Below are 26,353 nucleotides of genomic sequence, written 5' to 3' on the forward strand. Positions count from 1 at the left end.
TGTTCACTTCAGCTTTGTTAATTTACAAGTTTTCATTTCAAACAAATTGTTGGTCAACAAATACAATCAGTCTTGAGAATAAAATTATTCAGAATCACACAGGAGAGCTGTGCTGGGACGAAGTGTTAGAATGTAGATGAAGTCAGAGTCCCATTGAGCTGCAGGTCTGTGTTGATGAAATGCTGTAAACTACACTTGTTGTCTGCTCCGTGTTCATCAGTCCCTCATTTCTTCTTGGCAGCCAGCAGGTTTGGAGCGGACACTTTAACTTTGCCCGGCATGTTTCTGGATAGATCAGTGTCCTGCAACAAAGGGTGATATTAAAGGGACCACAACATTAGGACTGAAACTAATTACTTGTTCACAGATCATCTACATTAAAAAACAGTGAATCTTGTCCTCCCACCAGTAAAATCTCTATAGATATTTTTTAACATTTCAATACTTCTTTTTTTCTTTCTAAATTGTTGATTTCAAGAGTGCAATCAGTGTTCTAGATGTAAGTCAACACTAATGAGATTTCCCAATAAATCCTAAGCACTACAAATTATTGAAAACACTTAAAAAAATTAGGCAACAGAAGTGTTAACTCTCTTACCTTGACACTGCGGAACAGGTCTTTTTCTCTGGTTGAGGTGTCTTTGGTTTTCATAAAGCTGAGAACTGCAGTGCGAGCAGCTACAAAGAGAAAAAAAAACATATTTGAAAAGCAAACTTCTTCACTGTACAAACGTTGAGAAAATCTGTAATTATATTAGAGTGCATCACTGTTCTTACCTTTGCCTTTCTTCTGAGAACCCGGTGTCAGCTTCACTTTGTGTCTGTGGAATACAAACGACTCATTTAGCCTGCGCACGCTTCACTTTGTCTTTTACCCACAAAACGTTCGTGTGCACGTACTTGTAGTTTGTGAGGGCGGTGTATGGAGCGCAGACGGGCACGGCAAACATCAGCACATCTTCAGCATGAGGCTGGCCTGTCAGAGAGGTGAGCAGGTTCTCTGCTTCCTGTAGACGGCACACAGGAACACTAAAGTCAGACTAATGCAGAAGTGAACTCGCCAAAATATGCTTTGAATTATTCATAACATAAAAAGGAATAATAACTATTTATACAAATGACATGTTTATAATGAAACTTACCTCTGCTCCAGGGTTGTCCTGGTCCTGCTCATCTTCCTAAGACAGGACAGCATTGATGATGAGTAAACATACCAAATAAAGCACATATAAAGGTTTCAAGAGTAAATTAGATTCAGTGTTTTAATTAACACAACTAGTATAGTTCAGTATCAAATTAAACACAAAAACAGGTCTGACATGAGATAAAAGGACATTTCAAAGGTTTTCCATCATGCACCTTTTCCTCCTGTTCAGCAGGTTCTCCCCCCTCTGCTGGTTGTTTCTCCTCATTCTCCTCCCCTCCTCCTGTCTGCTCTGCCTTCTTCACTGCAGTCTCCACATTACGAGGTTTCTGGGGTTGTTTCTGAGGGGCTGGTTTCCTGAAGGGTTCGTCTTTCCCCTTTCCCTTCTTTCCTTTCTTCCCCTTGTCCTTTTCCTCCTTGGTGGAGCCAGCTGACTGAAGAAAGTAAGACGGTTATACTGTTATTTTTGTGCCAGGTTGAGTCACTACTTGTCTCCTTACAGGACATAGTAAGGACTCACCCCGAGCAGCTGCATCATCAGCTCCCTGTCCTCCTCATCCTGGTCTTTGTACTTCTCTTTGATCTTCTTTAACTTGTTCTGTGGTGACAACAGCAAAGAAATACACAGAAATCAGCACAGACTGATGCGTCAAATAAACATTCTGATTGTTTAGAAAAAATATGAACTTTATCTGCAAAGTTACAGCCTTCTTTAAGTTACGTTACTACTGATGGTTTGATAATTATACTGATGTTGTTTGCACTATTCCTTCTCTTTTTTAGCCTTGAATTCTACCATTTTTTGTATTGATGGAATAGCTAACAGCAAAAAGCGGATATAGACAGGCTAGACAACATAGGGCAACATGAAAAAAATGTGTGTGTCGGTAATATATGCGTGTGTGTGCACTTAGTCATTGTGGGAGATGTTTCTTGTCATATTATTTGTACTGCATCTCCTTTAAAGCTACAGCAGGCAACATCATTTCATAAGAATTTGGTCAGTTTTGCTCATTGCATTTCCCTAACACTATAAAATTGAAAAGATGTTGATGGCTGATCTGTGACTGTGAGCGCCCGCCCCTTTGTATTTAGTTTGTTAAAAAATGTGTCGGGTCTGAATCAAACAACCAATCAGGGTTAGCTTGCCGCGTAACTAGCCAATCACAGCGACTCTGTACAAACTAGCGTCTTCCGGCTTCCACGTGTCTTGCGGTAAATTTCCCGTACCTCGTTTGCCGACAACGGCATACACAGCTAAAGAAGCAAAAAGAAGGAAGACCTTAGAGGAGAATAAAACTACAAAGAGAGCCCTAAATAAAAGGATCAGACGAGTGGGAGTGTAAGGGGCTGAAGAGCGAAGTGATGCAGAGGTTTCCCTGCTCCTTTACAGGTAACAGTAGCTCTTATGGTAACAGCTAAGCTCCAACACCTAGCGGTAAAAAGGTGGTCTACACCAAGAATCACAACTATCATGATAACTTTAGTAGTATTTGAACATTTTGCCAGTAATAAAGTGTACTTTAAGGAATAAACAGCATCTCTCCTCTCTCTCTCGTGGCCTCAGTGCTGCAGGGAGACTCACCACACAGCGGTTGCGCGGCACACACCAGTTGCAAAATGAGTGTGCATGTTTGGTGTAGCGGAGTAATACAGAGAGGCAGAATGTTTTTCCATTGGATTGTTCATGTTGCTTACTTCCACTTTAAATTGTATATTTGCAAAGACATGTAAATTACAGCACCATGCACTGTTGAAAGCACTATCACTTGCTAAGTTCTGCTCATGGTGCATTCATGTTGGACCTCTCTCTAAATAATATAAAAAAAGAGTACGGTCTCGAACTGCTCTTTTTGTAAAGTGTCCTGAGATAACTCTGTTTGTGATTTGGCGTTATACTAATACAATTTGATTAACTGACTTTGTATTAGATAAGTTTCGAAGAGCAGAACATCTTATCTTTAAACTCTTACCTTTTGACCTCTCTTCAGAGGCTGCTGGGAGGGGCCTCCTCCACCTTTGGATCCCTGATCGACTGCTGATCCAGCAGATGAAGTCTCAGTCTTCTCCTCAGTGTCACAACCTTCATTCTTCTGCTTCTTCTTCTTGTCTTCTCTAGTGGCAAAAGACAAAAACAAGGATCAAATTAGATACATAAAATAGATGTTCTTTGTATCACACTGGTTGCTGAAAGCTTGTTTATTTTGTTGTATAAGAAGAACATTATAAATGTTGTATTTCATTCCATTCTCTCACCTTCTCTGCTTGGCAGTCATGTGTTTCTTGCCCTGTGAGTCGACCTCAACCTGAAGAGAAATCAGTTAAATAGTGTTAAACCTTATGATTTAACTTAGATTAAAGTTTCAGTGTTAAAGATGTAACTAATTACCTGGGTGGTCACTTCCTTTTTGAAACCAGGGTTCTGAGTGCTCCTGGAAATAAGCAGAGACCGTTTCATAGAGTAAAATTCATTCACATCTGCAATGATCTGTTTGTAGCGGTAGTACCATCAGGTTACCTGCTGGGCTGTAAATGTGAGAGAGAGATGGTCGTATCTGGAAAGCTGAATTCTTCACTTTCCTCATTCTTTATCTCCTCTTCCTCCTCGCTGTCTTCCTCCATGTCGTCCTCCTCGGGAACAGCAGCATCTCCACTCGCAGCATCATCTCCCTCCGCCTCATTTTTTATCTTCTTTTCCGTCTCTCCATCTCCTGCTGCTCCGTCTTCACCCTGATCTTCGTTACTGCTTTCATCACCTGAAGAGGCAACATAATCAGTCACTACCTCTGCATTTGGTGGTTCCAAGCACGTCAATAATTCTGTGTCTGCTACCTGTCAGCTCTTCTCCCTCCTCTAACAGCTCAGCGGTTGTGGACGTCACCTCCTCCATGTCTTCCTCTAAAGTCTTCACCTTCCTCTCCCCCCGGTGCCGAAGCACACCCTCATCATCGACCTGCACAGAGGCGAGCATGAAACTTTATTTTCTGAGGATGACAAAGAGTAAGAAATGTGCTGTCGGTGGTATTTTACCTTGAAGAGGAATCCAAAGCCCATAATCAAGTAGGAAGGTGGCAGAAAGTTTTTCTTCCCTGATGACAAACGTTAGACATCACCACATCAGTTACACTTTTGTTTTGTGCCTTTAAATGTACACACCATACATTTTAGCATGTCATACCTCTGATCATGAAACTTCCAGTGGTCAGGTACTCTCCAGTGGGAGCTGTCTTAGACACCTGAACAAAAATAATAGAAACAGCACTGATATTTAACAATAAATAATGCCAACATTTCTATTATAACAATGCTTTTTTTTTTAATTTTTACTTGTCTGAATCTGTAAGTTAAAGTTACCTTTAAAAGTTAGTATTGAGTTTTAGAGATGGTCCTGTTTTGTTTGTTGTTTGACGCCAAAGAAAGTAACAATGCACCAGCAAATGTAAGAAAGAAGAAGACTGCAAGCTAACTACACACAATTTTAAATGTTTTAATATAACAACTAGCTATGCAAATATTTGATGTAGAAGGATGTGCAATAAAGCGTATGTTGGGTCTCAATGATGTTGCATGGTGGTGCAGTGGTTAGCGTTAGTGTTAGGTTCCTGGTTTGAATCCTAGTTTGCATGCAGTGGGCCTTTCTGTGTGGAGTTTGCGTGAGTGAATTCCCTCCGGGTACTCCGGCTTCCTCCCACAGTCCAAAGACATGCTCGTAAGGTTAACTGGTGACTCTAAAATTGCCCCTAAGTGTGAATGTGAGCGTGAAAAGTTGTCTGTGTCTATGTGTCAGCTCTGTGATTGACTGGCGATCACTTCAGGGTGTACCCCGCCCCTCGCCCCAATGACAGCTGGGATTGGCTCCAGCCCGCTACAACCCTGAACAGTCGTAAGAACCCTTAAGTCGTATAGATAATGGATGGATGGGTCTCAATGATACCATGCATTTGGTCAGAAACACTGAATGTGATTATATCACTTTAAAAACCACAGGGTATTCAACTCACTAATATAAATATTTCAAAGTGTAGTTTGCTTTTTGGCTTTCAGCGGTTAAATCAGCAGCCCATGTACAGAGGCCATAGTCCTCCATGCAGCAGCCCTGGGCTCGACTTCCACCCTCGGCCCCTTGCTGCGTGTCATTCTCTATTCTCTCTTCCCCTGTTTCCAACACTACCCACTGTCTCAATAATAAAGACATAAAAGGCCCTAAAAATAATCTTTGCTGAATCAGTATTTAGTATGTGAGAATACAAATGTGTAGATAAACAAGATAAGCTTAGGAATATAGTCTTATGCTGATGACTCACCTGATGATGATGAACCCACCAAGCGCTGGTGATGATCTTGGCATCCCAGGCAGCGCTGTAGCACACAGCCATGGTGCCAGCTTCTGTCAGGGTGCGGGGAGGGATGGGGTCACCTGCAGCAGGAAGATAGGAAAGCAGAAGAGGGTAGAGTGTGAACGTAACATTCAGAATCCAAACAGATGAAATAAGTCAAACAGTGGAGGAGAAGCATCACCTGAGGGGTTCTTGATGACACAACTGGTCGCTCCATGGAGGTCAGCGTGAACATACACGTCACCTATCAAAGAGAAGGTAACCAGTTTTATATTTCTTACATACTTTTTAAGGTAAGTGAGTGTGTGGAATTGTATTCATTACCTGCACGGAGGTAGCGTTTAACGATCATCTCGTTCTGCTGCTGATCCCTTCCTGCGATGACGAGATAATTCTCCGAGCTGATGAACCATAAGAACTTCTCAAACCTGCAGCAAGAGGAGAAATGATTGAGAGGATAAAAGTCTCCACAGCTTGTCTCATACATATATTAAACATGTTTGGGTACTTGTTATAATGTTTGTCTCACCAGTAGACTTTCCTGGCCTTCTGAATGGTGGTCACAGTCTGGACCTCTTTTAGTGTTTTCTGGGTTTTTTTCTCCGCTGATTTCATCGCCTTGAATGGCATGAAAACAGAAGAACATTCAACACTCGATATGGCAAAAGCTGAGCTCTTGTTTGAAATAACTTACAAGTGGTTTTAAGCTATATTGTAGAAGAACTAATACAGCTCTCATACCTTATCTGCAGCTTCAATTGTTTTATGTTCCTTCTTTTCCGCGCTTCGTTTGAAGTCATAGTACCTAAATAAGCATGAAAAATCGTATTCAACTGACTTCCCCTACGTTGTGCACAAATTCAATGTCCCAAGAATGATGTGTAAACCTACTTTTTGGCATTGGCATAAGCAGACAGTCCAAGGTCCACATCCACCAACATGGGCTTGTTCCTTTGCAGCTTCTTGTTCTGTCCTTTGTCTTTGTTTTTGTTCTTCTTCCCTTTCTCCTCCACCACTTCTTTTTTCTCTTCCTCTTCCTGGTCTTCCTCAGAAATATATGGATTCCTAGAGGGCGAAAGACACACATGAGCCAGAGTGGTCTTTTGTACTTAAGTTTCTGTATCATTATTAAAGGGCCAGTTTGCCGACTTTCAACCTCAGTCCATTATGCTCTTATGGGGAGCTAATGCCATTATGGTAGGAAAAAAAATGCAATTTCTCTCTGTGCCTTTGCAGGACGCTATCCGCTTCTCCAATGGGCCCGGAAAACCACAGCCAGGGAGCATGCTAGACTACACTTCCTCAAAATAGGACGCCCGCCTCTGATGTCTGCAGTGTTTAGTTGGAGAAACCACATACTGTAAAATGTAATCATTTTTTCTGAGAGGTGCTTTGAAACGCTGCCTGCTCTCCTGTTTTCCCTCACAGACATTCCACATTTATGATATATTTATAAAATCGTCAGGTTTGAAATTAAACTGAAGTCCCAAAGTTTTTATAGACAATCCACCAGTATATTCTCGTTGTATTTCGGATTCTGTACCGCTCTGAGCCATTGCCTGCAGCGATCGATGTCCCTGACTGGTAAACAGTAGTATTTCACTCCAGCGTATCTCGCTGGGTCGTTCCATTCAGAGGGAGGGGGCGCAATGCACGCTGGGTGTTGTAGGAATGTAGAATGGGCGAAACCACAAGCTGTTTGTACAACTTTCTCCACAGCTATGGCGCAATTTTCAAATATGATTGCTTCTATCGATTACAGAGAACACCAGCTTTGACTGACAGTGGCTTTTTCTAGGGGCCAATTGCTACTTTCATGGTCTTACTTTAAAAGCATGGTGATGTGGTTGGTCTGGAGCTTCAGCTCCTTGATGGCGCAGGCCACAGGGTCTCCAGCAGCCTGGGCTTCTTTGACGAGTATGCCGATCTCAGTCCAGTCCACCTGATTGGCCAGTGCACTGCGCACCACCTGCAGCGCCCTCTCTACCACGGGCAGGTTCATCTCCACCAGCTCACCCTTTACTCTGTCCACCTCCTGCAACACAAAACATAAGATTTACCCTTGAAGATGTTTTTAAGCAATCTTAAGATATTTTTAAAAGTAGCTAATTAAAAATATGGAAAAGCAGGAGCCATTATATGCAGCAGCTAAAGCAGACAAGGCTAAAATCTGACTGCAATGCTGACCTGTGCTTGGTGCAAGGCCTCCAGTCTCTGCTCATGGTCCTTCTTAACATTTTCCAACTTCTTCATAGCCTGTTTCTCCTGCTGCAGGGCCTTCATGTCAATCTTCTGACTCTCCATCTTAGAGAAGAACTCGTCCACTGCCTGAGTGAGAGGGGAGTGTTTGATTCACATCACATGCAGAGACAGAAGTAGAAGTAGCCTTTCTCATACTTACCTTATCGAATGTCTCAAACTCCAGATAAGGGCTCTTTGCATGCTGGGCGAAAAGGAAAGGGTGGAATTCATCGTATCTGTAAGTGGACATAATTAACCACTTATTAATTAACTGTAATATAAATAGCTAGCTTAAAATATTTGTGTTGTATTCTCCATCATTTCAACAATCAGAGCATACGTGAGCAGTTCTTCACTGGGTTTTCCAGGAGTTAAGCTTGGTTTCTTCTCACTCTTTTGAATGATGTAGCCCTTGAATTTAAAAAAGCAGAGTGAAAATATGACATCGATTACAACACTCCTCCTCAATATAAGGACTGCTTATGAAAAACCTCTTACTTTGCCACTGAAGTTCTCCGTTTTTTCCATGTATGTTTCTGCAATCTGCAGGGCTTCCAGGATTTTAGGTGCAGCTTGGGCAGCATCAACCTGGTTGTTGACTTTGGCAGAGCCTGGCAGACCGGCCTCGATTAAACTGTGTTCTATCAGCGTGGCTCCATAGGCTGGAGAGGTTTTTGCAAAGGACACAAACAAGCTCAGTCTGTTTATAAAAATCATAGAAGAATTTCATGACATTTAAAACTTAAGTGAAACTTCTGCAATTCAGAGCTGGGTCCCTGGCTACTTACGAAGGTGAGGGTTCAGCACTCTTTTCACCTGATCTCCATTAGACGCTTTGCTGAGGATTTCAGTGAGTCTACATAAAAAAGCAATAAGAGGTCATTCGTTTTTACTCATGTAGGAATTATATATATTTACTAAATTCAGTCCTCAAACTCAGCCAGTACACATAAAGATGTGGTTACCGCTCTAAACTGATGAGAGGTTCAGGGGGTCGGGCGCTCTCTACAGGGTACCGCTCTCTCACAGCGATCTTAACATCTTCTGCCTCCGCTGTACGAAACCGCAGCAGATTGAGGATGGTGTACTCATGGTCTGCTAGAATGACGTTACCCTGAAAAGACACACACAGACATACATTAATGTCAACATCTGGTTCAGTGCTGAGGCCTGAGCAGCACAGGGTGTTGGTACAGTGTATTCTCACCCTGTCATAGAGTTCAATAATCAAGTGGTAGGCAGCCTCATCTGACCCAAACTGGATGTCAACAATCCTGTCAATCCCAAGCTGCTTAACTTGGGTCAACCGCCGTGTCTTCAGGTGTTTACGACACTATGGAGGAATTTGGTTCAAACGTGAGTTTCATCAAAACAAATATGCAAATAATCAAATACAGATGTGATGTGGGATTTGTGAGGAAAAAAGCAAAGACACAATAATGAGAAGACTGACAGTGACATAAATATCAAATCTATATTTTGAATCATTTTTATCAAATCTATCAGGGATAGAAAAAACATGTCATATATGCAGCTGTCTGGTTGCTGTTCAATCTGGCATGAATCACAAATTATACAAGGCACAAATACGGCTCAAATGATGTAAAGAATTACTTAATAAGTGTCATATTTATTAAAAATAAGAGCTTACTTTCATTGCAAAGCCTGAGGGCATCATGTTCTTGGGCCATTCAAAGTCTGTGGAGTGAATACGAGTCCCAGACTCAATCAGGAGAACAGCTTTGCTGTCAGGCCTAAGACAACAAAATGACACTTAATTAAACACAGTTGGCTGAAAGTGCTGGATTGTGACAGGGAGCCCTCTACCATAGCGTGAGAACATGATTCATGAGCCGCAGGCAATTGTTCTTTTTTGTATTCAGTTCAGCGCCACCCTAACCTACTATATCATCCTGAATGAGTCTGTTGTTTTACATGTGGCTCACATTTAAATGTTTTTTTTCATTTGTGTTGTGAAAACATAATTTTCACACAATCACAGTAAAAAAACAAACTGTGCATCCTGCTCATATACTGTTATAAATCCCACCGCATCAAGGAGTTGCTCTTCTGCTGGGATACGGACAGCACTGTCAGCCAAAGGGTCAAGGGTCAAACACAGTGGATGTCAGCAGAGCAGGTGGTGACGTAGCGGTACCGTCGTTTGGTTCATAAGTGGTTTAGCTGACTTTAATGAAAGTCATCACCGGAGAAGACTAAAAGGTCCAATTAAGTCACAGTTTCCTGACGTTTAAGCACCACGAAGTGTTTAAGAAGCGCCAACCACTGTTTATTAAAGAGTAACTGCACACTTGTGCTTACAAACATGTTTTTTGAGCTGTAATCTAAATTATATTGCTGTACTGTGATAAAACACATCAATGCTGGTGTTAATGTTGACAATTCTTAGCAAATTTATAAAAATCTGCATTTCATGGCTTGAAAATGGCTCAACACGCCATCTACGGTTTTAAATCGGCCCTAGACAATGCCAGCCGATGGTGACGCAGACATGACTGTTTGGGACAAAATTACATAATGAAATGTATTTTTAAAAAAGGAACGTTAATGCCTGTCTGTGCATGCGCGGTCGGTGCATGCGCACTTGCATTGCCTCGGCTCGGAAAGCTCCAGCTTCAGGCATTAGTGGGACTGGAGCCAACAGCTCGAACTGATAGGGCTCGGGACCACCACGGTCCTCCACCACACTAAAGTGCTCTTCAGGGGACTCTGGAGGGGAGAAGTCCTCCACCTCAAAAGAGCCCTCTGTTGCATATGTGCCCTGTGACTCTATGTCGCTCTCCTCTTTTCTCTGGCCAGGGGAGGGGACGTCACTGAGCTGCTGGACACACCCACCCCCCTCTCAGCCCCTTGCCCACTTTGAGCATTTTTCTAAATAGTGCAGTGGGTGGAGTTAAGGTCTGACCTGTGGGTCCAGTTACACTTTAAACACCACCAAACACTTGAACATTTTTTATCTTAATATATTATCTGCACTTTGGGATGTAGATATACATTTCTATACAATTTTTTATGATATTTATTAGTGCTGCAGTATGGCTTCGTAATACAATTTTGTAATACTGATTTTCTCTATGTATCTTTCCAATATATTGTAATTAGATTGTTTATTGTTTTTTGGTTTTCACTTTACGGGTTAGATGGTTCATCACACCTGCCATCAAGAGCTTATAAGCCTGGTGTGCAAAATGTATATACGTGTTTGTTTTAACTTGCCAAAGATCAAAGAAGGAAAAAAAGGGTTTTGATGGTTTTATAGTTTTTCGTGGCATGGACTAAGTGAAAGGGGTTGCCTTTTTCATTGAAGCTGTTGCTCTGATTGTCCTGCAATTACGTACATCCTTCAAGATACTGCATCAAAGACAATTTACAGACAGATTTTATATACAAAACAAATGGTGAGCTAAACAGTATGATGCCTTGCTTTGTATTAAACTTTACAAATGTCTTACACAAGCTGAACGCATTTCTAACTATAACAAAATAATACTTAATAATTAAACACTGAGGGAGCAGTTTTAATACTTAAATCATGCATCACTAATGCATTCTTACTTAACTAATTACGTAACTAAATAATTCTTATCACAATTTTGAAAGCAGGATTTTTATTTTCATGGAGCTTTGCTCCTTAACTTAAAGAGCTTCCTGTCATATAAACACCAATAAAACACCAATACAGTGAACCTGTAGGGGCAAGTTTTCAAACTGTCCTTACTTTTGCAGACGAATGAGATACGTCTTATTGTCGATGTCATACACGTTGTTGACTCTCATGCCAATGTAGCTGTGAAAGAATGAGACACAATAAATGAATGGTTGATCAACATCTGTAGACAACTTCACATTAACGATGGTTAGCCTAGCAGCCAAGCTAGAGGAAATAATACATATCACCTACTTGGCGTCGATTTCGGCAATAACTGCCCTGATGTCCACAGTGCCGAATCTTGTTTTCATGATGACCGAACTGTTGACAACGATTAAAAAACAGAAATGTAAACACTGGGCCGAAATAGTCACATTTCAAGTGCAACATCAGCAAGGAAAACATGCAGGGAATTACTGAACATGCGCACAAGTGACAAATGGTTTGTACGGAAGCCGAAGTGGAGCACAAATGAGCAGCTCCACGCCTTTTAACCACACCAGACGTTAGTGAATAGAATGCATTGATTGTGTATGGGATGCACTGGTGCCTGGTGGCCTTCTGCTATGACATGAATGTAGTGGACCCGCCGCTGTGCTCTTGCAGGGACTTTTTCTAGATAAAATTAAGCTAATGGTAGGCTTTTTGGAATTAGTTGTGCATTAATGATGCACTACTCAAGCTGGCTTATTGGCGTGAAAAACAGGGCAAGCCTTCGAAATGCATGCAAAACACCACCTAACACCGACTGGAACAATAGGGGAAATGTTGTGGAGGTGCAGAACAACAGTCCGCTGCCTAATGAAAAGACATCCGAGCAGAACATCACAAACCACCTCTGGAAAAAAGGTAAGGAGTTAAATTATACAGCTGCAAAGACATAGTCATGTCAAATATATGGGCCTGCAGCCGATAATTCTGCTAGACAGGCATTTTTTCGTACATGGCAGAGCATATTCAGCTGCGTTTTGCCATTAATTTCGAATATTTTCAGCGGAGCGGCAGAGAGAGTCAAACATTCAGCAGGAGTTTCCTCCTCGGGTCAGAGTGGAGGGCGAAGGCGTGCTCCGTTACCAAGGCGACGGTCAGCTAACAGGGCATGCTAGCGGGGCTAGGCTAGCGCTCGTAAGACGAGTTTTGTGTTCTTTAGACCTCGTTGCGCTAAAAAAAAACAAAAACCCATACATTTCAAACCTCATATTGAAATGTATTGTCCACATACATCTGTTATGGATAACCGACTTACATGCGGCGACTAAGACTCAAAGGGAATGCATTGTAAGTTGAAAGTTAACGGCTGAGCAGAGCGATGACAGGTCTGATAGGTGGCCGCATATCGCCCTCTAAAGATTTAGTTCTTATGTTTGCAAGCTGTCTTAAATTTAGCGTCAGTTTTGGCTTTATTGTATCTCGCGGACAAATAACTAGAATTTTTTTTGCCGTATAATAATGTTTTTTTCTTTTAGCGTTTTGTGGCTTGTGTTTTTGGGGCATTGTTTCAAACGGCTCTTTAGTAGATGTTACGGAAAATGGTGACAAGTTTGATCTCACTGAACTGGCTGCTCGTGCTCTGACCCTACGTGAACGTCAGACAGCTAACCGAGATAAAAGAATAAAACCGTTACAGTGTCTATGGCAGATATATTCGTTAACATTCAGAGGCATAATTCACTTTACAAGACCAATTATGTTTTGCTTTTTCAACGCCTTTGAACACCTAAAACATCAAAATTCAAACAAATGTCTCCCTAAAACGGAAGTCAGAGCATAAAGATGCAGTCGTCTTGTATGATTTCACACTGTACTGCGGCTTTTAATAATTAAATGCTGGAAAGAAGATTAGCCCATCAGTCGATACTTGAGCAGAAAGAATTTGATAGCTGAATTATTTATTAGGTTAGTTTTCATGCAAACATTTTCTGAAGTGCTCATTTCTTGGACAGAACAAGAAAACAAAAAGCATTTAACTAAAGTTGTAGCGACTCTAAACTGCTGGCTCGAAGTTGTAGTCTTTTATGATAGTAATCAGAATTTTTTTGAGTATCGGAGTTTTTTCTGTCATTTTAAAAACTAGATTGGCAGATTAGTTGCAGATGAACATAATTAATTGCACCCCTTCTAGCTATGAATCAGAAAATCTTGATTCCCCATCCTTATAAAAGTATCATGGGTATTAATGTCCAATGGGGCTGTTCCCGTTTTTACTGTCTATGGAACACATGATTTCCCCATAGAATATGTTTTGTCTAATATTCAGCTACACAACTGATATTTGATTGTTGTGCAGGCTACAAAATAATAAAGAAAATCGGAGAGGGCACGTTTTCAGAGGTGGTGAAAACTCAGAGCCTGAAAGATGGAAAGTTCTACGCATGTAAAACCATGAAGCAGACGATAAACAGGTATGTATTCTGCAACAAAACTTTTTACCAGACTCTGTTGTGTAGACCCTTGAAACTTGAGTTAGCAGCCTGACACCCAGTTTGCTTTAAGTACCCTATTAGATGTCAGCTTACTCTGCCTTTGACCTTGCAGTGATGAGGTAACAATAGATGTTAGTTTTTGACATGCGAGTTGTCAGTGCACTGGTTTTAACAAAGCAGTGCCCTTTAAATCTGTGCAACCTTTTTTATCGTACATGTGCATAATGTGACTGCTGTATAAGCTGTAACAATTGACCCATTGTTTCTTATTCTCACTGCACAATGTTTCAGGTATAGTAATCTTACATACAACTTACTATTAATGATTATAATATGTATACAGCTTTCAAATTAACTGTACAAATGTCATCTGCTCTCTGTTATCAAGTCTGGAGCAGGCCAACAACCTGCGGGAAGTCCAAGCTATGAAGAGACTGAGCCCGCATGCAAATATCATCCAGCTTCATGAACTGATTTTGTGAGTACTGGAGTGTTGAATGTTCTGAAGTTATTGCATTGACCTAAGCTAGTTTTATGTGGCAAGGCATATTAACCTAATGTAATATTCCAGTGACAAGGAAACTGGAACTGTGTCTTTGATCTGTGAGCTGATGGAGATGAACATCTTTGAATTCATTCAAGGTAAATCCATAAGTATGACAGAATAAAAGCATGTAGTGAATAATTAGAAGGGTGAACTGGAACTTCAAGATATTTGTTTTATACATTGCAGGGAGAGAAACGCTACTGCCTGACCACACAGTAAAGAACTACATGTACCAGCTTTGCAAGTCGCTTGAACATATGCACAGGTAGTTATTGAATGCTTCAATCCACATGAAAGAGTAAAATAAAAAACAAAATTCATACTGATCTTTTTTTTCAGCTGTGGGATCTTTCACAGAGATGTGAAGCCAGAAAACATCCTCATCAAAGTGAGATGCATCATTATTATACTTTTCTTTACAGAAACAGTAATAATCGAGTTTAGTGTAACACACATTTTAAAAATTATTTTGTGCAACTTGCAGCAAAATGGTCTGAAACTCGGTGACTTCGGCTCCTGTCGGAGTGTGTACTCCAAGCCCCCGCATACCGAGTACATCTCCACGCGCTGGTACAGAGCCCCCGAGTGCCTCCTTACCGACGGCTACTATAGCTTAAAGATGGACATGTGGAGCGTTGGTTGTGTCTTCTTTGAGATCATGAGGTACGTCTGCTGGGGAAGGACACATCATTTAATCTGTAGTACCTAAACAGTTCGAGAGTTCATTATTTGTGTGCCACAACAATCACAAACAAATGTCATGTAAAAGGCTTTGTTGTAGGAGTCTGATGTCATACCTGTGTGTTTCAGTTTGAATCCTCTCTTCCCTGGAACCAATGAGTTGGATCAGGTTGCCAAGATCCACGATGTGTTGGGGACTCCAGAGCAAAGTATCCTCAAAAAATTCAAGCAGTAGGTCTTGCTCCTCTTTTTTTTTTTTTTAGGGGTGTGTGTCTTTTTATTTTAAAACTATACATATACTTTGAATACAAGACTTTTCATGGTTTCTCAATGTCTGGCAGGTCAAGAGCGATGCACTTCAACTTCCCCCCTAAAAAAGGCAGCGGTATCTCGCGGTTAGTCCCTAACTGCCCGGCTCCAGCTCTGTCGCTGCTCTATCAGATGCTCGCCTATGACCCAGATGAACGCATCACTGCAGAAACAGCCCTGCGGCACACGTACTTTAGGGAAATCAGGTAAACAATGGCAATAAAAAACTAGTCATTCAACTCTTTTTTTTTTAAGCAAATTTGCACACCAGATTTGTTGCTTATTGTATCCTGTCTTTTGTAAAAGAAGTCTCACTTTCTCTTGCTTTTTCTCCCAGGCTGGCAGAGAAGAAAGCAGAAACTCTTCACAGACTTTCTGGGACTATGGATGGATTACAGGGCAGTGGGACGCTCAACTCCTTAGACCACATCTGGCGCTCCACCAGACTTGGCAAACAGCTGAGGGGAAGACACACAAGGCAAACACCTTTAATGAGCGTAAGTCTGTTAAATTCAACTGAAGTAAAATGTCAACAAGTCTCCATCTGGCACCATCTGATTGTTTTCTCCCTCTACAGCACAACATGAAGCATGTAGCAGAGCCCCTCATCAGAAGGAACGTCCCTCATTATCCCACAGAGCTGCCCAAGCTCAACATGGTTGTTCCAGGACCGCAGATCTCCTTCCCAGTCTCCACTATGCCTGCATTCACCGTCACCCACCGAGGCACACTGCCAAACATCACCTCGAAAAAGTGCCTGTCAAGGTTGGCCAAGGTAACCACAGGAGAGCTACATAGTCATCAGGCTTTCTACATTTCCAAATCATTCAGTCATTCAGGCCTCCTGGGAGTTGCATCAACCAGAAGCACTGAGCAGATCAAGTAGACACAGCTGACACGTTGTTTTTTTGCGTGCTAGGTTCTATCAAGGAAAAAAAGAGGAACGTCATCCTAATAGAATATAACAAGTGCTTTGGCAGGGCTTTCTTAAGGGCTTTCATTTGGCATTCAGGCTGCATTTCCTCTCTCCACAGCCCCGGGATGAGTCACACCGCGCTGCTTTCAAGACCTACTGCATGCCACCGCTGGATAGGAAACATGGAGGCTACTGAGAGCCAAAAACAGGGTTTGGCTAAAATTGGCCTCTCAAAAAACAGGATAAACCAGAAACACAGATTGTTGAGAGGACAATGTTTGGACAGGCTTGACGCTGTAATCTGTAAAGAAACACGCTTGAGAAAAAAAAACACAATCAAGACGGCCAAGCCTGTCAGCTTACCAGTTAGGATGCTACATGAAACTGTCGAACGCTCGATCACTGTAATGAATTCTACATAAACAATATTAGAGCCGGTCATATTACTTTGGCTTGACAGTATGTAGTTTAATTATGACCTCAGTTTTACTTGACCAGGTCAGGTGTTACATGTTTACAACTATTTAGAAATCTACTTCAGTCTTGATCACAAGAGACGAGCAATAAGATGTTTGACAAGTGAACAGCTGTTTAGCAGAGGTGAATTAGATGGTGTAACTTTTGTGATGAGAAACTAAGAAAATAAGAGAGATCCTTTAAAAAGTAGTCGCACCCCTTGAACTCATACTAGTAGTATTATTACTCTCCAAACTGGTTTGAGTTATGTGCAGATACAAAAATACGTGCAAGTATTAATCATTCTTTGCTGTGACGCACATTAAATATCACATAAATATTTTTTAAGTTTAATTGAGATCACCTGTATGTAAATGTAGCCAAATGTGATAACACATTTCAAACAACAAACCCTAATAAGAGAATTGAAGAGGAAAAAAAGGCTATTTGAAACAATACTAGGGTGTCCTGGAAGGCCCAAATTGTCCCAACCTAGATCCAGACTACTACTACACACTCTGAAATGATCGAAAACAACACATAGCAGCTTTACTTCAAAGTTAACATAAGAGCTGGGTTGATTACTTTTTATAGGCACCGTCTCTCTTTACAGTAGCTGTGAATTAACCTTCTGATTTAAAAAGGACAAAAGTCTTCCTGAACAAACGTGCTTCAGAATTATTGTAAGCCACAGCATTGTATTGGCAGAAGTCTTTAAAAGGCATAAACCATGATCCAACTTCAAAACACAGGACTGGAGCAGTTAATAGCAAAACATGCCGGATCTTTCGAATAATTTATTGATAGGATGTAGCTTGGCCAGTACCCTTCTGAAGCACCGTGGCTTAAATATCTTCATTCAGAGCTGTGAGCTCTTTAAATAGACTGTGACTCTGCTTAGCTTTATCGTGTTGGTTATTGTAATGCATATTTGGAGAAAAAAAGTTGAGTGTCATTTGTATGATGTTATTAAACCTGCATAACAAGTACCTTAAATTTCTTACATGTCTGTATAAACTCCTGACACAAAAATGTTAAGACAATTTCATGAGAATCATGATCTTTTTTTAATGAATAATAAAGTGGGAAATGTAAAATGTTATCCACTTAAAAATAGATTTGCTTCACCAACTAGTGTAGGGGTCACCGGACCCTTCCTGGCATCAACAATGATCACACAAAAATAAAGTACATGAATACTTCGGAAGTGTCAAAAGGTAAAGGCTCTTTCTTTTGTCATGTGATCTGTGAAGTTTTTGTCAAATCTCTCTAAAAGAGGATTTAATAGTTCCCTGTTTCATTATCAAACTTTTTTTTTTGGTAACTGAGGCATAAAAGAGAGTGTGTATCAAGGTCAAGAGTCTTTTGAGATTCAGTCTTCGTCTGCCAGACTTCCTGAGCTTCTTAGGCCTCCATTCATACTGCAACTTTGGCACTTTTTTTTTTTAACAATGTCAGCAATTCTCACACCAGAGGCATCACAGCTTTGTTATGTAAATACAGTACATCAGGGTGAACACAAAAAACTGAACAGAAAACAGTGTATTCAAGATTATTTTAATATTATTAATATGTATACTTTAGGCTTTAGAAATATAACTATCATTGACAAAACTTCCACTGGAGTAATGGTAGTTTGCTTAGGCCCCCATCAAATCAATTAATTACAATATACACATTATGATACAGAGCAGATTTGAATCTGAAATAATATTAAAATAAATGCTCAATAGATAAAGGTTTTAATAGTTTTTTATCATTTTCTTCGCCTACTGTATTAGCCATCTGTGAGTTCTGAGCACACCCAAAAATGTAAAGCCATTTTCTTCTAATAAACTAATTTAAGTGCAAACAATTTTTTTTTCTTTAAAAAAAGACTATGATTGCAGCATCCAGCTTCAGAGATTCAGATTTCAAGACTGAGGATGTTAAAGCCGAGTCTAACAAGGCAGTCCTCAACCCTCATTTTTTTTTTGTTCCATTAGAGAGGTTATAAAAACAAACAACGAAATAACTAACAAAATCAGTGCAAAGTCGTTGAGATGGGGAGATTCTACTCGAGAAGAGACAGAGGTGGCGGGTGAATGTGGATGGATGCAAAATTTTCAGATGCCAACGCACTTGGTTATAAAAGGATAGTTCACCCAATGTTCAAATTTTTGTCAGTAACCCTGAGCCATTAACTGGGCTACAACAGAAGGTTATAAAAAATTAAATGAACTATCCCTTTAATCTCAAGCCACAACTGTCTGGTATGCATCTAAGGAAGCCAAGCTTTATTTCCAGAGGGGACAACAGTCTGATAAGATTTGACATGAAAGAGAGATTTCTTTTTAAAATCTAACGTGTTAAAACTCCAGAGAACATAATAGCACATTAGTCCACAATTGCACCACACCTTTTCTTGCTTCATTCCTCCACTAGGCCAAGTGAGTGATATAAAAGAAACAGAAAAGCCATTAACAGAAATCAGGGGGGGGAGGGAGGGGAGGGGTATAAAAGAAAAGGAAAACTTGCAATGCTTGCAGGGTGAAGAGCAGCATCAGACTCTGGGTTGCAGGGTTCTTTAGCAGCAGAAATATTGTGGCTATACTACTGTTCCACTGGGAGAGCTGGCTTGGTTTTGGGATGACAATAAACCCTGGAAAAAGGAAAACAAGGAGATTTGCATTGGGAAAGTTCACAAACTGTAGCAAAAAAAATCAAGCAACAAATAGCTCATTAAAAATTAGCCTGTAGCCTCGTCTTCCCGTATCACGGTCCCCTGCACTTAATTAAAAGCCTGCGCAGCAGCAGTCAAAGTGGGTGAGAAGTGTACAGTGCAACACTAATGGTGTCTTTGAGAGGTTTGCTCGATCAAGGCACTTCTTATGTACATGGCCAAACAAGTTTTTAAGAAAGCTTTTTTAACCTCATGTCCTGACCTTCAAGGACATTTTTTTCTATACTTCTTTTCACACTATTGCCTTAACCATACAAAATAAGATGTGGGTTAGTTTTGCCTGACTTCTTCAAACTGCCTGCATGTTCCAGATCCAAACTATCATGTGCCTCGTTCTGGCAAAATCTCTCAAAACACAGACAAAAGGGAAGTAGACAAGGGTGGATTCACATATTAAGCTGTAAGCACGTGAGACACTGCAGACATTCCTCGGGCAGATACAAAGCCATTAAGCTGGAATATGAGTGTATGCAGATGACTTCTTGGCTAGGCTGCTATGCATTGTGGGATGATTATGATGAACCAATGAACATATGGATTAAGGTCTTCTTTCCCCTCACAGGCCTACACAGAAAATCCTCCTTAGCAGAATGTATAAAATAAGTAGGCTGTCATATTTTCATAGCATTGGTAATATTTTAAACTTAAGCATTATAGGTCTTTGATCAGAAAGTAGGTGTAAATTAAACAAAGTCTGATATGTTTCTTGCCTTCCTGCAGTTTAACAACCTGACTACAAAAGCTAAAAATGCTTTTCCAAATGTCCAGAGTTTATTTTATGCTCCCTATATCTGGGTTTTACAGCGCACAAGCTGATTTTAGGACAGCAAAACGTTGACAGACGTCATGTTTTCACTTTAATTCTCCCCACATTTCCTACGTTAAAAAGAACTTACCACTTTGCCTGGCCTCGCCCATGTGCAAATAAATCCCTCCTGACAAGCAGTCACTAAACAGTCCTCTAAAAATATGAGTACAGTCAGTCTCTCGTGTGCTATCTTTTTACAGATGAGGGGCTCAAGGAGGGGCACATCCTCCATGCGCGGGCACAGCAGAGTGCCAAGAGTCTTAGCAGGGTCTGTTTTGGTTTTTGTCAGCAGGTTGAGCTTGTCGCTGCTTTTGCTGCTGATGTGCCCCATGCTGTGGTTGCGTTTGTGGTCCTTCTCGTGGTGGCGCTCCTTCCGGTCATGGAGTGACAGTGTGGCAAACTTACTCACACCTGTAGCGATGGCACTGTCCATAATACCACTGCCGATGCCGCCACCACTTCCAGCCTTGTTGGTATTGTTTGCTGTTGCTGTGGTGGCGGCTGAATGGGGAAGGCTGTTGGAGCGTGGTAATGTAGTAGAGAGGGAGTTTATACCAGGAGTATTGGCACCACTGTTGTTGCCATTAGTAGTGTTACTAGAGGTGTTAGTGATTATTGTAGCACCAGCAGGAGGGCTGGTAGCATTCATCACATTAGTGTGAGTTCGTGTCCGTGAGAGCGGAAGATGGGGGAAAAGGATGTCCTCTGTGAGGTCCCATAGGCACAGTTGAGTGTCCTGACCCACTGAGCCGAACCGGTACGTTACGCTAACCGGCCGGCTGTCCGTGGAGTTGCGCTTGGAGAGTCGAGACTGTGTACTGTTGGCCCGGTCTCGTCCAAAGTGGATCATCTGATCCTGGAAGTCCTCATCGCTGCCGCTGAACTCCATTGGGTCGCTCTCTTCCACGCTGGTGGTGTAGTGGTCAAATGCCACGACACTCACCCATGACTTGTGCCCATGACCTCGAGCAATGACTCTGCAGTCCAAGAACGACCACACAGTCACTAGATCGTCCTCTCCACCTGCAACTATGTACTTTCCATCAGGGCTCCAGCACACACACAACAAGCCACCAAAGTAGCTCTTCATGGTGCCATGAAGCTCAACCGCGTCGAAGTTAAAGACCCGTAGGAAGCCATCTTGGCTAACGCAGGCTAGGAACTTCCCATCTGGAGAGAAGGCAAACTCGTTCAGAGCACCCTCCCCCACTGTCCATTTAAGGAGAGGGTTCCTTGTGGATTTACTCTTACAAGTGTGTACAGAGTAGTTCTCTCCCTGCTTAAGCAGCTGGTAGTGAGGTGCTGTGGTGCCACAAGTATGCTCCACGTTGTACAGGTACATATTCCCACTGGCATGAGAGACCAGAAACAGGCTCTCAGAGCCTGGTACCCATTTCACACACGTCACTCTGGACTTGTCTATTAGTCTCTGGCAGGAGGGAGGGTTGATGAGGTTTGTGAGGCAGATGGGGTGGGGAGAGGAGAGAGTTGAAGGAGAAGGAGAGAGGGAAAGAAATGATGTCAGTACAGTTTCATCAGAAAATCAATATTCTGAACATGTTGGACGTCTTACAATTTCACACAGAATTCTTTATACTTTGGGAAATGGGGAAAACAAAAAGTAGCACAAAGTACAAGAAAAGCTTTGTGAGATCCTTTGAAGATAATAAACACTGTTCATTCAGAGGATTACATTTCTCTACATAAGACAATGGAAAAGGATACATAGACAAATTACGCTACAGTTCAGGACAATTATTGCAACACAATAAGACCTTATAAGATTTATAAAACATATCCATTTAATGTCAATTGGTACACCTGTGGTTAATTTATTTAGATGTCTGACAACAACGCAACACATTAACAGCACAACATGAATACAGTGAAAAATGAGTAGAAAAAAAGTCTTACCTCCTCATTAAAGAGCTTGCTAGTCTCCTTCTTAATGGGGTCAATAAGCTGTACCTGTCCTGCTGAAAACCCCACCAGCAAGGACACACTCTCTGCTGTGGCTGTGAGGTGGTTGAAATCATGACAGGTGGGCTGCGTTCCCTTGTAGATGCGTTTGTCTATGGGCTTGCTCAGGTCAGCAGCCTGAACAGAAAAAAAGTATGAAAGCACATTAAGTGAGTGCAGTAACCTTTAAATATCAAACATGTGTTCATGCCCTTTTGAGCAGAAAAAAGGCTATTGTTGGTCAAACTGTCTGTGAGAAACTCTGAGTAGTTTTTTCCCCTCTGTTCTTTAACTGAAAAACACACAACAAATTCAGAGGAGCTAAAATTCCACTCAATAACTTTATAGAACTCTTAGATTTCTATTGAATATCTTGTAAACCAAACAACCTTTAGCAACACAACAAACAGCTAACTTTCCCTGAACATTAATGAGGAAGTTATCTCTGTAGATGGATATATGCTTGTCATCATGCTGTTTGATATACATTATTTTACTGCTAGACACCTAGAAGATATACTGTAGATAACCTTCATAACAATTTGTCCATTTGTTAATGATTAACAGTTTACACTACTTGTTAAATGGAAAACTCTGAGTGTAAGATGATGACTCAGTTGTTCATTTGCCACTGTTAGTAGTAGACATTGACTGTTTCTATCTTGCCTTAGAGAGTCTACATGTCAAACCAAGTCTTTTGAGTAGTTCAAATCAAGAATCCAGTAAAAACGCAGCTCATATATCATGCACAATATTAGGCAGTGCTTGAATGATTGACATTACCAGCAAAAAAAGACTATGTTTAAGTAAGGAAGTTACAGATACATACATACATACATAGTTGCTTGATTTGTTAGGTGTTTTTTCCCCCACAAAAAAACATTCTTACTATTTTTGCTTTAAACCTGTTGCCTTGTATCTGCTACAGCAACTCACAACATTGGACTAAAACTGCCAGTATCTTTTAGATGCGCCATTCAGAATGGCACAAATAATGGGTGATGTAATGTGAGCATTCTCTGATATCAGGTTTTTTTTTTTTTAATCTAGGGTATATGACTAATTTGCTTGTGCTGTATCTTCCTGTTTTACCCGTTCTGTCAAAATTAAGTTGTCAAGTTTGAACAGACTAAGATTACTATTACACAAATTTTTTTCTTTACTCCCCCCCTAGAACAGAACCATTGTTAAAGTTATTAACACCTTTGCTTTTCCTCCTGTTAAAGGTCAAAATGTCTGCTGTGAAAAAAGCCCATTGGCGATTAATATAAGAATGGCTACGACACATAACTACTTCCAGTTAGAAATTAGCGGTTTCCTATCAACCTATGATGTGAAGGCAGCTGTTTGCTAAAAAAAAAAACGACCTTTACGCTGTGAAAACAAATTGTAGGCAAAATTTCGCGCTAGACAGTGAGTATCAACCGTCTTCAAAGACGTGTTACTGATGTTATTACGTGTTGTTTACCTGAGTAGATCATAAATACCTTACGTTAAGAATTCCCTAAAAGCAAAGCAGGTCGGCTTGGTTTGATAAGGTCATAGATTTTGTCCAGACACGTCCCACACTAACAGCTCAGTGTCATTACAACAATGATGAAGGGAGCTTTGTATCCCAATAACTATTCATACAATAAGTTGCTATCACTGGAATTTCTAACAGCTGGCGATCAAACAGCGCTGACAGGTGTTATGGTGTGTCAACGTAGAGCTGTCACAGTCATCAAAAACTACAATCGTTACAGAAGCAATGTCAACCCTGACAACTTCTATCACATCAAAAGGTCAACTTTACCCGAGCGGTCATTATCTAACCTGACCAACTCTTCCATAAAGATAAACTTCAACAGAGTGACAGACTTCAGGGGACGGAGTTCACCCCCTCGGCCTCGAAGTGTAGACTGGTTTGCTAACGTTAGCTACTTGCGTTAGCTAGCAAACTAGTAGGCTAGCTTCATCATAGCTTCAAGCTAACTAGCGCCCAGCTAATTTCAAAGTCAAGCACCTGCCAGAGTTCTTAAATACAACCAACACAAGTCTAAAGTTCGGCCATGCTCAGGAAGCAGTGATGTTTTCTAACAGTATCTGCAGTATCACGGATGTCCGTTGACATTAGCCGCGTTAGCACGCTACCTTTCTAACGCCTTTGTAGATGTAGAAGTAGAGCTCGCGGCCCACATTGAAGCAGATCCTGTCGCCGTTGCCCGACTGGTCGTTGACGTTCACGAAGGAGACCTTGACGGGGTTGGAGCCCTGCGAGTTGAAAGGCACCCTGTTAGGACGGCTGTATTCGGAGTGAGTGAGGAGTTTATAGACGCCTTCTCGAGTGGTGAACTGAGTTTTAATTTCGTTCATCTCCTTCCCTCCTCCCTCCGCCGCCATCTTTGAAATTAACATTCATCCCTTTCCCCCAGGCCGGATCTTACGCACGGAGGGGAGCGGGCCACGGAGCGGGCATTCCGACTCTCCCGTTCCCCCCAACGGTTCACCGGGGAACTGGTGGATGAGTGTGCGGTTATAGCTAGTTAAAAATAGCTAAGTTGTCACAACTCTGCATCTCTTTAAAATGTTGAAGCATTTACAAATTTTTATAACATATCTTCCATTTAGAAAAACAAATTAACCCATAACAAATACATTTCACATAAAAGTTAACGTTATATGAATGTTTATTAGACAGTATTTTGTTATTTGCCTTCACTGAATTGAATAGCACTTAAATTGCGTTTTGCAAAATATATATTTTATCAACTAAGAAAAAATGGTTTTATTTTGAAAAAACAAAGACAAAACAAAAAACACCGGACGTTTTATTTTGTTAAATTCTTGAAGTTGAGCCAACTTCGACGTTTTCGACTCGTTTTCCTGCTGATTATCGTGTGCAGCAGACTGCTCACCTGTGGCCACACATGGTTGCATCACATCGAAGGCACCTGGTTCATTAATTTACGACCTTATTTACTACACAACAAGGACTTGTAAGTGTTTTACTTTATCGCGGTCAAAAAGTTATAACGGTACTACCTGCCAAATGTCATGGCATATAGGAGAGGACAACAACTCTCACTTCCAGGTATCTATTCTTAAATTTAATTTTTGCTAAATATAAAGTTTACGACACGAACGTTAATTTTTGTCATGTGCACTGGATGGCACCCTTTTATGTGTTTTCTTAAACATGTTAGTCTACTGCTCCTGACTGTGTATATAGGTAGCTTTTTCTACATATTTGTTTTTTCAAACAAAAATTATACATTTGTGTATTTATTTTTGGTGTATTTGTTTCACTGCATTTCTGCAAAATATATTCTTTTTGTTTTTCTCAAATTAGATCAAAGTGAGAGACATGCACCCAACAACATGGACCAGTTTGCTCTCAAATACATGGTGAGATTGGTGAGCCACATGTCATCCCCATATTAAGAGTGCTCTGGACTCTTTTCAGTAAAAAAAAGAAGCATAAAATTAACTGTTCTGACATATAAATGTAGACTGGAGTGACGTCTGTTTTCTGTCAGGAGATGTGTAAAGTGGAGTCCAGCACCGATTCTGAATCCGAGATCAGTCCAAGATGGTCGGACACCAGCACTATGGTATTGCTTTATTTCTAAATTTGAATGTTGCACACAAAGCACAAATGTGTGCAAAAGAGATAATGCAGACTTCTACAGTATGATAGATTTATCTAGTCCTAGACTTTGGAAGTGCAAATCTCAATGAATGTTATTTCAAATCAGCATCAAACTGGCTCCACATGCCCATTAAACACTGTACACCTTGCTAAATCCACAGTCTTCCTTTTTGGTCTTGGCAACACTATTTTGCAGGGGCACACAGGGGCAGGAGCCTTTTAGTTTGTCTTTACACAACAATCACTAAATTGCTCACTGCAGGGATGTGCCAGCAGTGCACCAGAGATTCGGACTTTTCGGAGGACATTACCAATAACACACAGTTATTCTTTGGTAAGCATTCTCCTTACTCTAATCCAGCAAATTCTGCTGCAAAAGCACCTAGCTGTGCTCTGCATTTATTAACGAATACATGTGTGCTTTTAATTGTAGTTTTTGGACCCATACGATGGGAGCTCTGAGGATTCTGACGAGTCAAATGTCGATGGGGGTGTCTTCAGCAGGCGAA

General features: G+C 41.1%; 3 protein-coding genes across 4 annotated transcripts; 1 reads left to right on the forward strand and 2 right to left on the reverse strand.

The window, feature by feature from the left end:
* Window positions 1–7: 7 nt before the first annotated feature.
* On the reverse strand, window positions 8–11,788 carry LOC138590960 (ribosome quality control complex subunit NEMF). The gene is made up of 31 exons (XM_069661409.1): window positions 11,645–11,788; window positions 11,462–11,530; window positions 9,374–9,476; window positions 8,930–9,055; window positions 8,688–8,836; window positions 8,511–8,578; window positions 8,221–8,384; window positions 8,063–8,133; window positions 7,883–7,958; window positions 7,669–7,809; window positions 7,308–7,516; window positions 6,373–6,546; window positions 6,223–6,286; window positions 6,011–6,099; window positions 5,806–5,909; window positions 5,663–5,725; window positions 5,449–5,561; window positions 4,323–4,380; window positions 4,175–4,233; window positions 3,977–4,097; window positions 3,663–3,900; window positions 3,534–3,576; window positions 3,401–3,450; window positions 3,118–3,259; window positions 1,665–1,742; window positions 1,360–1,578; window positions 1,143–1,178; window positions 901–1,007; window positions 778–821; window positions 599–678; window positions 8–302 (listed from the first exon to the last, which is right to left on the reverse strand). Exons 1-31 carry the CDS (start codon window positions 11,701–11,703, stop codon window positions 225–227), a joined length of 3,195 nt encoding a protein of 1,064 aa, XP_069517510.1. The 5' UTR covers window positions 11,704–11,788; the 3' UTR covers window positions 8–224.
* Window positions 11,789–11,994: 206 nt separating this feature from the next.
* LOC138590963 (MAPK/MAK/MRK overlapping kinase-like) lies at window positions 11,995–18,266 on the forward strand. Of its 2 annotated transcripts, XM_069661414.1 has the most exons (12): window positions 11,995–12,241; window positions 13,680–13,794; window positions 14,204–14,293; window positions 14,387–14,457; window positions 14,549–14,627; window positions 14,702–14,750; window positions 14,847–15,025; window positions 15,173–15,274; window positions 15,385–15,558; window positions 15,690–15,849; window positions 15,930–16,127; window positions 16,387–18,266. In XM_069661414.1, the coding sequence occupies exons 1-12, from the start codon at window positions 12,058–12,060 to the stop codon at window positions 16,462–16,464; spliced, it is 1,479 nt and encodes a 492-aa protein (XP_069517515.1). In that variant the 5' UTR covers window positions 11,995–12,057; the 3' UTR covers window positions 16,465–18,266. The 2 variants fall into 2 exon arrangements, with proteins under 2 accessions (XP_069517515.1, XP_069517514.1); XM_069661413.1 differs by having other exon boundaries at window positions 15,930–18,266.
* A 277-nt stretch (window positions 18,267–18,543) lies between these two features.
* wdr20a (WD repeat domain 20a) lies at window positions 18,544–24,610 on the reverse strand. Its single transcript, XM_069661412.1, has 4 exons — window positions 24,347–24,610; window positions 22,169–22,351; window positions 20,343–21,683; window positions 18,544–19,365 (listed from the first exon to the last, which is right to left on the reverse strand). Exons 1-4 carry the CDS (start codon window positions 24,608–24,610, stop codon window positions 19,312–19,314), a joined length of 1,842 nt encoding a protein of 613 aa, XP_069517513.1. The 3' UTR covers window positions 18,544–19,311.
* Window positions 24,611–26,353: the final 1,743 nt, after the last annotated feature.

This window comes from Semicossyphus pulcher, unplaced genomic scaffold (assembly GCF_022749685.1).
Source record: "Semicossyphus pulcher isolate SPU_LCO1_2020_fin unplaced genomic scaffold, fSemPul1.0.p SCAF_14, whole genome shotgun sequence".
In the NCBI taxonomy this organism is placed as follows: domain Eukaryota; kingdom Metazoa; phylum Chordata; class Actinopteri; order Labriformes; family Labridae; genus Semicossyphus; species Semicossyphus pulcher.